Source organism: Capra hircus, chromosome 18 (genome assembly GCF_001704415.2).
Source record: "Capra hircus breed San Clemente chromosome 18, ASM170441v1, whole genome shotgun sequence".
NCBI classification, from domain to species: domain Eukaryota; kingdom Metazoa; phylum Chordata; class Mammalia; order Artiodactyla; family Bovidae; genus Capra; species Capra hircus.
The window spans coordinates 15,215,043-15,227,613 of NC_030825.1; the positions used below are offsets into that span (position 1 = coordinate 15,215,043).

Below are 12,571 nucleotides of genomic sequence, written 5' to 3' on the forward strand. Positions count from 1 at the left end.
CTCGGTGGCATCACTCCCAGCCACCCCCAGCACCAAGGTGTGGCAACTGCCACACCTCCAGACAACTTCTCCTCAGTCACCGCGTCCCGTCTGGGCCAGGGTCCTGGCATCAGCACCCTCGCTGGGCCAGCTGCACAGAGCACCTGGAAGCCCAGGCCGAGCAGAGCGGCCTGGCCCAGAGGGGCCACCCCTCCTGGGCCCTATTCTCCACCACCATCTCTCCTCCTTTCGCGCAGAGCCAGCAGGCACCTATGGTCCAGGCCAGGGGCCCAGCTCCTCAGTCAGGTGGAGGCAGGAGAGCCTGAGAGGCCCTGACCTCATAGGGAGGAGGAGGAGGGAGATGCAGGCTCAGGAGGACAGGAGCCTCCCAAAGACACACAGAAGGACCAGTGGCAGCTCCAGACGCCTTGGGCGGCAGGTCTGAAGCTGTCTGGAGTAGGAGGAGGACAAAGTGCTGTGCATCTGTGATGGGGGTGAGCGGTGGGAGGCAGGCGCTGACACTTTGCACCCATGGAACCCAGCAGGGGAGGGGAGTCCCGTTATTCCTGCCCTGCCCCGCCTGCAATTAAAGGAGCAGAAAGGCACTTGTGTCTGCACAGGCCTACCAGTTCGGTGGGGGGCGTGGGGGAGGGCTGGGGGGCCACCGACTGGCTGGTTGCAACGATGCAACACCCAAAGGGTGAGCTGCCCGCTCTGAAGCTGAGAACAGTGTCTCCTCAGCTACATGGGGGTCGCTCCACTGGAATGACCCGCGGGGCCTCAAAAACTGCAAAGAGCCCTTCATGTCCACACGCAAAGCTCAAGAAACTGCAAATATGTGTCTTACCTGCCCGATGGCGACTTCAGGAGTTCCTGGGTCATCCCCTAAGAGCCGCTGGCTCCGAGCAGCCCTGTGATCACCGACGGCCACCGTGCAGGCCGAGAGGTGCCTGAGACCCGCAGGCGGACGCAGGGAGCGCGGGGCCTGCCAGGACAGCTGGCGGGGCGCGAGTGCGGAGTGGCGGGGCTGGGGGCTCAGAGAGACACAGGACCTGCCCAGCCTCTGCTGGCGGCCTAACCCCAACCAGGGCAAGGGGAGGGCTCCCGGGGCCGGGGGCCAGAGGCCCTGGCAGGTGGCTCTGCCGCGGCTCCTATGCAGAGAGTAGACGCGGGGGGACAGACCTGCAGGTGACAGGGTGCTGGTCTCCAGTCAGATGAGAGGTCTCCAGGTGACACGCGGGTGGTCTTGTGTCAAAGGAATGGTCTGCAGGTGACAGGGTGCTCTCCAGGTGACAGGTGGGTGTTCTGCAGGTGACAGGCAGGTGATCTCCAGGTGACAGGGTCATGTTCTCCAGGTGACAGGCAGGTGGTCTCCAGGTGACAGGTGGGTGGTCTCCTGTCAAATGAATGGTCTGCAGGTGACAGGCGGGTGGTCTCCAGGTGACAGGGTGGTCTTGAGTCAAAGGAATGGTCTGCAGGTGACAGGGTGCTCTCCAGGTGACAGGCAGGTGGTCTCCAGGTGACAGGGTGGTCTTGCATCAAAGGAATGGTCTGCAGGTGACAGGGTGCTCTCCAGGTGACAAATGGTTGGTCTCCAGCTGTTTGGCCGTAAGAGCACTCTCAGTCAGCTGAATAGAGAATGTTTTTCTCTGTTGCTAGTTTCAGGGGAACAAAGAGTCCCATTTCAGCTTATTGAGCTTGAGACAAAGAACCAGGAGCTGGAGGAGCAAAGTCTGGCCTGGTGACAAGTAACCCGGGAAGTATCTAGGGGTCTTATGGGGTTGCTGAGGAAGGGTGGACCAACTTCATCTACATCATTCGGGGAAGTCTTTGCAGCATACTGTCTCCCAAGATGTTTCGAAAAACAAGAGATTTGTCCAGCTTCTTGTTTTGGGGTTTTTTTTGGCCATGTCACATGGCATATGGGATCTTCCCCAACCAGGAATCAAATCCATACCCCCAGCACTAGCAGCTCAGAGTCTAATCACTGGTGCTAGCAAAGTCCCCTGTGAAGCTTCTTAACTGCCCCTATTTTCTGGGAACACAGGCTCAGAGGGGACCCCAGCCAGACACCCTGGCTGTTCCAGCATTTCCCAGGGGAGCCCATTTCCCTGGGCCCAGCCCAGCTGGGAAGCACAGCACTGCCCTGAGCCCACAGCGGCCCCTGCTGGAGGGAGGGAGTGGGTGTCCACACAGGTCTGGAGAGGGAGCTGAGCCAGCCCCAAGAACTATGCCCTCAGCAGCCCCTGGGCATTTACCCCGAGGGCCACATGGGCTCAGCAGAGAGCAGAGTCTTGGGACATCTCCGAATAGCACAGACCTGGTGTCCCAATCGCCGAGGGCTCTGTGTGGCACACCCGGCCTGGGACCCTGGCACAGTCCCTTTTCCAGGCCTCGTTTTCTGGGCCTGTTCCAGGGAAGCGCATGCTCTCACCTCCAACTGCTGCACCTGTTCCCACGGGCTGACAGCACCTCCGCATCGTCCGGGACAGCTCAAGTTCTGAGCCACAGCAGGCCCGGCTTCTCATGTGTCCCCGCAGCCTCCTGGCCTAGCTGGGAGACAGCCACTGGTGCCTTGTCCACACACCAAAGTGTCTTTGCTTTTAGCCCCTCTGGTGCGAAATCCATCCAGAGCACAGTGCTGGTCCTGGCCCCTTAAATAGGGATGCTGCTTGTCACAGGCGCTATCACAGCTAAGGGCTAGGACTATCGGCTGCCCAGGTGCCCCCACCTGGCACATCCCTTAGCGTGGAGTGGGTTGTCAGAGCTTTCGGCTTTTGTTCCTCAGACAGGGCACTGCTCCCACCAGCAAGCTGATCCCTCTACTCCATGTGTGCAGACCTCTGGCCCCAGCCCAGCTCTGTTATTTTTTGACACTCTCTGGGGGTGGAACTGCTATTCTGAAAACCGGGAAATAAAAATTGGAGCCAGTGAGGGGCTTCAGAGGGTGGGGCTGATGCATGCCAGGTTTGGGGACCTGTGGACCACCCAACAGAGCTCCAGAGAGCCTCATGTCAAATAAAGCCAGGAGCACAGCTCACTCTGGGAGTTGGGGCAGCAGCCTTGTGAAGTCCTCTTTGACTTTCACAAGTTCCTTTTTCCCATCTGCAGGGAAGTGAGGTACCTAAATTAACTTATTTCCTGACTTTTATGTGTGTCCTGGGTAGGGGACAATAAACAGTTAACCTCCCTGTCAGTGAAAAACAGACAGAAAGGGAGCAGTTCAGAGAGCAAGACTGGTACAGTGGTAAGGCCAGAACTCTGGTGACAGGTACCCTCACTGAGCCCTGTCTTAGATAGGGCAGAGCATCCCCGCCCAGGTGTGCAGGGTGACAAATGGGGTGTGGAGAAAGGCCAGGACCAGCACCAAGACCTTGACCCAGCAGGCCCTCTGCAGCCATGGGAGATGCTCACACCCAGGCAGCCCCTGTCTCGGCGCTCAGCCACAAGGTCAACGAGAGGGCACCCTTCCTCCAACAAGGCCCCATCTTCTCATCAGCCCCCATCTGTCCCTCGGCTCTTTCTGGGGACAGAGTCTCACCATGGCCCCAGCTTTCAGGATGCCCTTTCTCCCTGCCCAACGTACTCCCTCCCATTTCCTTCCATCCTGAAGGTCACACTCAGGCCACCTCTTACACTGACCTCCTCCCAAACAAATGTCCATGGAAAATCTGCTTTAATGAGCATCACAGTGGCCAAAAGGTAAATAATCTCAGAGGGAATGGGGCTGAGTTCAAGATGCTGTGCCTTTGTCCTATTGAGCTTTGTGGGCAGGAACTCAGTGACTCACCCATGGGGGACAGGTGACCCCCTGAAAGTCTCCCTGGCCTCAGTTTCCTCATACATTAAAACCGACACAATTGGAGGTCCCCCTTGACAGGGCCATTGCTGGGGTAAAAGGGCTGCAGATGGTGGGCTGGCCCAGGGCCCGGAGCCCTCAACCATCAGTAAGGACCACCAGGGGGTGTGGGGGGATAGCAGGGTTGGGCGGCGGTGGGTGGGGAGGGGGAGCAGCCCAGCAGTGGCTCACTTGGGGCTGCAGTAATCCAGACCAGGGCTGTCATGTGACCATGGCCACACCCACTCACACCAGCTCTCTCTCCTTATTGGTGGATCAGCAAGGTGGACAGCTATGTGCACTAACAGAAGGCTGGGCATCAGTTTGTCCAGCTTAGCTGCCACCTTCCGGCAGGTAAACAGGCTAGGTCCTGGCCAAATCACGTAGTACAGGGCAGGTACAAGGCCAAATCACGTGGTACAGGGGAGGCCACCCCCAGGGTCCTTGACCTGAGGGCTGGTGTGAGGGTCCTTGGTCCTGACCATCTACACATGGCCCTCAGTCCAGGCTCCAGGTTCTTGGCGTCAAAGCAGAGGTGACTATCATTGATCTGCGTCCCTTGAAACCACTCACCACATGGAGCAACTGCAGGGAATTGGTGGGGAGGAAACAGGCCTGAGGTTCTGAGAGCTGGGCAGGGCGACGGTCCCACCAGCTGGTGCAGAAACCCATCCGGCTCCCCGATGAAGGGCTCTTTCTGGCCCCTGAATTGTCTATGCCTTTGGTTGCAGTGTTCCACCCAGAAAAGTGATGGAGCCTGAGAGGAGGAAGCCTGGGGCCTAGTTGTCCCAAGCCATGAACTCCCCTCCATCCCTGGATGTAGAGGGCAGTGGTCCGCAAAGCGGGCTCCTCAAGGGCAGAGCTTGGATGCCTCAGAGCAAGAGGGCACAGGAAGGCTTCCTGTTTATGTCTCAGTGGCCAGAAAAACACAGCACTCTGCTCTGATCATGACCCAAGACAGCCCCACTCTTGCATCGTGGCCCAGAGACAGAGCTCTCAGGGGAGGAGATGGGAGGCTCAGGGAGCCATTGGCAAAGGGGCGTCTGCCCGTCTCCTGGCCCTGCCAGCCACCAGCAGACAGGATCCAGCAGGGGAGCAAACTGAAGGAGGCGGGAGGGGCTGGACAGGGCAGGGCAGCCCGCAGACAGTGCTGAATCCAGGCCCCTGCTGTGGGAGTGGGGCCCCAGCTGCCTGAGCCCCGGCGACCTCGCTCCCGCGGGTCTGCGCCTTCTGGGGGGTCTCTCGGACCACACTGTAGCTGGCGGTGCTGAGGCCGGCCGCGAGCCTCTGTGGTCCCTTTGCCCTGCATTGGCACAGCCGCCGGAAGGCCGCCTGGAACTTCTGGGACATGAGGCTGTAAATGATGGGGTGGATGGCACTGTTGGCACACGCACAGATGAGACAGAAGAGGAGCACCCACGGGTCCAGGAAGGGCTGGGCCACAAAGGAGCTGAGCAGCACCAGCGTTTGGTAGGGTATCCACAGGACGGCAAAGAGCAGCACGACCACCACCAGCATCGTGGTGGCCCGCGGGCGGGAGGGCCGCGTGGGTGACAGCTGTCACCCTTCACACCGTGGGGCCAGCAGGGCCAGCAGCCAAGCTGAGGCCGTGGCTCCTGCCTCAGGATGTGTTTGCTGCGCGTGTGATGAGAACATAATTGTGACACCACTGAAATTACTACAGCGTACCCACTGAGCTCTACACTAAACGTTTCCCATGCAGGCACCCAGGGCCGGCATTCAAAGCTGTGCTGGTTGACACACTGATGGAATAGCCCCGCCTCGGGTGGTAAATGCTCACCGCCCTGTGCCCCCTGGTGCACCCCGCCCCCAGACCTTTCAGACCCCCAGCAAATAAAGACTGGATGCCCGGAGCGACGCCTCAGGCATCTGCTGGGGGTGCTGCAGGGAAGCCCAAGTGGACGCCGTGGCTGCTGGCACTCGGGTTACATTCCCTGCAGCCGGCCTCCCAGTGGTGCTGGTATCACCTCCACCTGGAGGAAGAGGAAGGGAATTTCCCAGCGGTTCAGTGATTAAAACTCAGGGGCTTTCACTGCCGTGGCCCAGGTTCAATCCCTGGTTGGGGAGCTAAGATCCCACAAGCCTCGAGGCAAACAAAAAAACAGTAAGAGGAAGCAGAGGCTCAGAGTGAGCGGTCACACAGTGTGCACGCCATGAGCCAGCTTCTCCTGCAGCCCGTCTGTGTGCGCCACTGTCCTGGGTGGCCCGCCAGCCACAGTCATGTCCCCGTTCTGCACCCCATTCTGTTCTTTCAGCTCAGGAGTGAGTCACCAGGCGGGCTGAGGAAAGGGACATGCTGGGCTCCAAATTCCCACTGCCAGCCTAGGGTCACGGCATCTCTGGGAGGGAGGAGGGTAGGTGGGAGGGGAATGGGCAGATGTCCTGGCCACACAGAGAACTTCCTGGGGACCCCAGAGCTGAGGGGAGGTCTTGGGGGTCCCCTCGTCTGCTCTATCTCGGCCTCTGCCTGCTGCTGCCTCCAGAGTGCGGGGGGCAGCATGTGGGAGTGTGAGTGCTGAGGCTAGCAAGCCTAAGCTGGGCGACCTCGGCCAGTCCCCTTCACCCCTCTGAGCCTCCGTCTCTGCTTGTGGTGTCAGGAGAATTGCAGTGTCCTCCAGGAACTGCTCTACGGGGAGGTGGGGGTGAGGGGCCCCCATGAAGTCATCACTCTTTTGCCCCAGGAATGTGACGCCTGTGTGTCCGTAGCTTTGTGCTGGGGCCATGCTAAGCCCGAGTGCAAGCAGGCCTCGACCGCTCAGTGCCTCTGGTTCTCCGTTTCTCTCTGTCTCTCCCTGTCTGTGTGTGTGTGTGTGTGTGTGTGTGTGTGTGTCTCTGTTTCTCCTCTCTCTCTGCCTCTCCCTCTCACTGTTTGTTTTCGTCTGTCTCTCTCTGTGTCTCCCTCTCTGTCTCTGTGTCCCTGTCTCTTTCCCAGTCCCTCCCTCTCTCTCTCTCCTGCTGTCTCCCCCTCTCTGTATCTGTCCCTCTGCCTCCCTCTCCCTCAGTCTCTCTGTCTCCCCTCTGTTTCTCCCCATCTCACTTCTCAGCTGCTCATCCACAGGGACCCTCTTTGCTCAACCCTCCCCCAGCCTCAGCCTCTCCACGCGCCCATCATGGTTACACGTGGGAGCCTGTACACGCCTGTCTTGGGCTGCAAATGTGTATGGGTCCCCTGAACCCTGAGATGTGGTCCCTCCTCTCAGAACCCCTAGAGTTGCTCCAGTCAGGGCTGAGTGCTTCCAGGGCCCCCGGAGTGTCCACCCCACTCCCCCCATCCTTCCTGACCATTCGTGCACCAGGCCCCCCCTCTGTTTCTCCCCACCTGGACCACTTCCTGGGTATCTGCTTGGTCTGCCCTGCTGCCAATCTCAGATCTTAACTCAGTTGTCACCTCAGCGAGGCCTTTTCGAACTTTCCCCTAAACTCCCTCTCTTCTGGGCAGTATTCTGCAGAACAAGTGTTTACTTGTCTTACCATGAGCCCCAAAGGCAGGATGTTTATCTTGTTCTGTTCACCCCAGCTTCCAGCACCTAGAACCTCACCGGGCACACAATCGGTGCCCAGAGACACCTGCTGAGTGAGTGGGTGAACAGGTGTGGACCCAGACCCCCTGCCCCATCCATTCACCCCTTTGCCGAAACGCCCTGTCTCTGTGCAAACCGCCCCCACCCACCCCCAGCCTCGGGAGACCTCGTACCTGCTTCCTGGATGAAGGGAAGCCTCTGGCCTCGCAGCAGCTGGCCCCCACACCCCTGCCTGGGTCACAGGGCCGTCTCCCCAGGGCTCTTGCCTCCGGCTGGGCCTCACTGTCCCTGCGCTGGTCCCCAAGCTGTGGCAGGTGCTCCAGGGCGCTCTGGAATAAGATCCTTGCGATAAGTCCATAGAGCACTGTGGCTGCCAGTAAGAGTGTGAGGAAGAAGACTGTGAAGTCCAGCAGGTAGATGGGCAGGTACAGGCTGCGGGCCACCCAGTAGCTGCACTGCAGGCCCCGGCACCCGCCAGCATCCAGGTCCACCAGGAAGAACCAGAGCAGGCAGTACATGGACGTGGTCCCCCAGACGCCCACCGCGACTCGCTTGGCCAGTGCCATGGTGCACATGGTCTGTGCCCGCATCGGGTTGCAGATGGCGCTGTACCTGCAGGCCACAGGGCGGTCCTGTGACCCACCTGCCCTCCTGGGCTATTGGGCTGCACTGGGACACCTGACGCACTTGGCCAATCAGATTCCCCGACGAGGAACCAAATGTGATGTGATGGTTTAACCGGCCCTTTCACTGTGGACCTGCGAGGCTGTGGAGATCTGGGGAGCGGAGTGGCCACGTTGAGGCAGCCTCGGGGGCTGGCAGAGCAAGGCGCCAGTCTCAAGAGGGGAGAGTGGGCCCGAGTCAGAACACACAGCCCCTTAAGGTTCGGCCAGGCCCACGAGGTAGAGGTGCTCCTGCAAAGACCTTGATCTCTGTGCAAGTTCTGGCAGGCTTCCTACTGCCCACCACCAAAGGTCTTGGGCTAAGGAGCCAAGGACACTGTGACCCCAGATGGCACAGCGGGCAAGAGGCAGAACTGGGCCAGCGTATGCAAGTCAGAGGCCTCGGTTCTGTCCCCAGTCTGGGTGGCCCTGGACAAGACACTGAGTCTCTGAGCCAATATGCCAAAGGCCACACAGCTGGGAAGAAGCAGAGCTGATACTGAACCCAGTCAGCAGGCTTCAGCATTTACATCCTGAGACACTGAACTGCCTCTCAGGTGTTAACTTCAGAGCTGGAACGGGCCCAGGAGACTGTCCAGTCCAGTGCCCACATCCCCAAGGGGAACACCGTGCCCGAGGAGTGCCAGGTTGCCTTGGCATCCTGCAGCAAGTCAGCAGCAGAGGTGAGATGAGAAACCCACTTCCAGATTCCTGCCCCTGCTCCACCAGGCTCCTCCAGGGTCTCACACAGCACCCCTCTTCATTAAAGGAGAGCAGCCTCAGTTTACCAAGGATCACAGCCTGGAAGTCCTGACCTGCTGGGGGGACTGGGGGTGCACATACCTCTCCACCGTGAGTGCCAAGATGGAGCAGGAGGAGGCATTGATGCCCAGATACTGCAAATAGGTGACGCCCAGGCAGCTGCGTGGCCATACACCCACTGCCCAGCCAAGCTCTCAGAGACATGGTCAGCCCTGCAGCCACCAGCACGGTGAGGTCTGCCAGGGCCAGGCTGACCATGTAGCAGCTGGTGGGCTTGTGCATGTCCCGGGTGGTCAGCACCACCAGGACCACCATGGCATTGCCTGTGATGCCCACCACACACACGAGGAGCAGCACCAGGAAGACGGAGACCACCTTGTATGCAGGGCCCAGCACAGCCTCACTGGGAGCCTGGCCTGCTCCCATGCTCCATGGTGGCTGCTCAGGCTCTGGGGGGCAGGGGGATTCCGGGAGGTGTCCACGCCATTGGCTAGTGCCTCGTGCCACTGGACAAACACCTGCCTCTCCCGAGAGCCCGGCCCCGGGGACACACGGGGACCCAGCACGCGGGACGTGACTGCTTGGCCAAGAGAAGGACACAACAGGGGCGCTCCTTCTAGTCTCTGCTGTAAATGTAGTCAGAGAGTCGCCAGCTCTGCCAGCCTCAGTCTCCTGGGCCATAAATACAGACGGTCGTGCTTAAGGCATGAGACAGCGAGGAGACTGAACCCAGAAGGACACGTGTCGCACCCCGACTCAGTGCCTCCTGGGTGCTCGGCGGCCTGCAGTCCTTTCACTAGGAAGCCACGAGGCATCTCTAAGCCCCGGCCAGCTCGTCTGTGAAACTGCTCCTCAGGGGTGCAGTGAGATCCCCACAAAACCAGGAGACACAGAGAGTTCTGGGCCTGGAGCCTGGCTCTGTCCCACGTCTGTTCCTAATGTTAACATTAAGGCTTTAATTCCCCTGGGCCTCAGTCTCCACACCTGGAGACCCTAACAGTAGCTCAATCCCAGGGGGCTGTGCAGAACGAAAGAGACAGGCACCCCAGGGCATTGGGGGCTGCACACGGGCTCTGCTCCCCCAGCTCTGGAAACATCAGTCAGCCTCCCCTCCTCCACCCATCACAGGGTGATGGAGCAATGACGTCATGGCTGGGACTCGGGCCTACAGGTGAAGTCCTGGGGCCCACACAGCCCTACAACACACCTACACATGCACACCACACACCACCCACTCCTCCACCGTTTAATCCCGCAGGTGTCACTGGCCAGAAGGGCGCCCGCCAGCTCCCTCGGAGTCCTGTCTGGGCCCCTGATGGCCAAGCAACCGACCCAGGACCAGAATGGAGCCCTCCTTGCACACAGAAACCCAGGCACACACGCAAGACACACACAACACACACGAAACAAAATCCCCCTGCACAGCGCATCCGACAACACACACCGACACAGCCCAACACACATGCGTGTACCCACTTTGGCGCGGACACAGACTCACACTCAACTTCGCACACACACGTACCAACAACACAAGGGACCCAAATGCACACGTGGGTACAAAAATGCACATCACAGCTTGCCCACAACCCGGGCATCTGTGTTACAACTACAGACACACAATGTCCACGCTCATTCACCCAGGTGCTTGGAGACAAAAAATGCCGTGTGCCTGTGCCCCCGGGCGCCCGCAGCCACACCCCACACATGGAGCCCCACCGCCCAAGCCCCTCGCCCTCCTGAACATGAGCCTCCCTTCACTTTACCTGGAGGAGACCATCTCGCCCTGGGAGCCCAGCGGCCGGTAGGATCCCAAAGGCTGCATTTCCCTCCAGCTGGGAGAGGCCAGCAGCCCTGGGTCTGGGGGAGTGGGGGTGGAGGAGAACCCAGAGCTCTCCCAGAAGCCCCTCTTCCCCATGGGCAAGATCCCCTGCCCCCAGAGACAGGGGCTCACCCATCTCGGCCACCTCGGCATCCCAGGGTCCCCCACCTCCGTCTCTTCCTCCCCTGCACACAAGCCTTTCTCCAAAGAACATTCCCCCAGGCGGGCAGCCGGGACCACTGTCCGCCAGCCCAGGCAGCCCCCAGGAGAAACTTGCAGCGCTGAGAACTTACTGGGTAAGGAGCCTCGGGGCCTTCCCCCGCCTCCTCCTCCTCCAGGGGAACAGAGGGAGGGGGAGACGGTACTGTGGTCCAGTGGCACAGGCTTCTGTTCTGCAGGCTGCCGTGCTGCGCAGATGTGCTCGGTGCTCACAGACACACACGCAGCCCTGCCAACTTCTCCCGCCCCCTGTCGTCCCCCCTTGTCCCCCCTGGTCCCCCCTCGCAGGGCTGAAGTCAGCTGATGCAGCTTCCCCAGCAGGGAGACCCCTGAGAAGAAATCCCAGGACCCCTGCTTCCCCCCAGAGCACAGGCTGGCCAGGCTAGGAAGGACCCCGTTAGCCTGCTGAGCCTCTGGAGCCCCGCAGGATGAGGCAGAGACCTGGGGAAGGTGGGGGTGGACCAGTCCTTTACTCCCTGGGGGGCCCCCCACTTCCATCTGGAGAGGAGGGTGTACAGAATTGAGTGCCTCCTACAGCGTGTGCCTGCAGACAGACTGGGACTGCGGTTGGGGCATGAATGTTTCAGGTGAAGGAGTGGGCCTGGGCCTGGGCCTGGGGGCTCCAGGGAGCAGGGACCCCAGGCTTCCTGCTGGGCTGGGGCTGCTGCTGTGTTCCCCATGGCTGGCACACCTTCTCTTGGCTAGCTTTCAGGAAGAGACCCCAAAGGGGCCCCTGAGCTGGCTCAGAGAACAGGAATCCTGCTGTGGCCCCCAAACGGCCAGGGGCCTGGCTCCTCTGAGGCGTTTAAAGTGCAGATTTCATCCCCAGGCCCATCCACAGGCTGTGAGTCGCAGCCCTCACCCCAGGAACCCAGGAGGAGCCTGGGAAGGGCGCACATTCCTGGTCACCAGGTCCAGCATCCAGGAGCCAGGCCCTTGAATTGCGTCCCACAAAGTCCAACGACACCAAGTGTCTTAATCTCTCTTTTTTTTAACATTTGACTTTGGAATGTAACATACTCATATAAACATGCTCAAAATACAAAATGACAGTCAAATGAATAAAGCGGGCGTGTGAATACCATCGCCCTGCCAGCCCCACCCCTGCCCTGGCTTACATCCTGATTACTGTCCTCTGCTGTGGCCGTCGGGTGCTTTCTGCAACCAGTACAGCGGACTGTGTCCTGCTCATTCCACCAACTCTGGCAGGTGGGCATCTGCCTGACTGTGACTGTCCGGCTCATCCATTCCCCTGTGCTGTATGACTCTTCACCGTAGGACTGGGCTGCAACGTGTCCACACAGGGTGGACTGTTGGTGGACTTCTGTGTCGTTTCTAGTTTGAGGGATCACAGATGCCACTGCTGTGAACTCTCCTGTATGTGAGTCCTGGATGAATGCATTTTGGGAAAGGGCGGTGGAAGAAATGGCATGTCCCCCTGCCCCGGAGGGGGCACTCCATCTCCCCCTGGGGCTTCCTGGAATGCTGGGAAGCCACACGGAGGGCTCCACTGTGTGTGGTGGACAGAGGATTTCCCTGCCTCTTCTTGGGACCACCCCCAGCCCACCCCACAAGTCCTCCTCCAAACTGGCCCTCCCAGGGAATTCCCTTCCACGAGAGCTCTCGACTGCTGTCCTCCTGGCTGGTGCTGAAATCACCTGGCTGGACTAGAATCTGCCTTCAGCCTCACACGGGGACCTCTCTCTATACCACTCCTCCCGTCCGCTGGTGTGAAGGTCCAGCTCTTCTT

General features: G+C 59.9%; 1 protein-coding gene across 1 annotated transcript; it reads right to left on the bottom strand.

The window, feature by feature from the left end:
• On the bottom strand, positions 349-9,209 carry LOC102187794 (thyrotropin-releasing hormone receptor-like). The gene is given in 8 exon segments (XM_018063147.1): positions 349-462; positions 827-976; positions 5,024-5,374; positions 7,310-7,405; positions 7,533-7,971; positions 8,865-8,946; positions 8,949-8,990; positions 8,993-9,209. Coding segments are annotated over 8 exon segments (1,491 nt in total).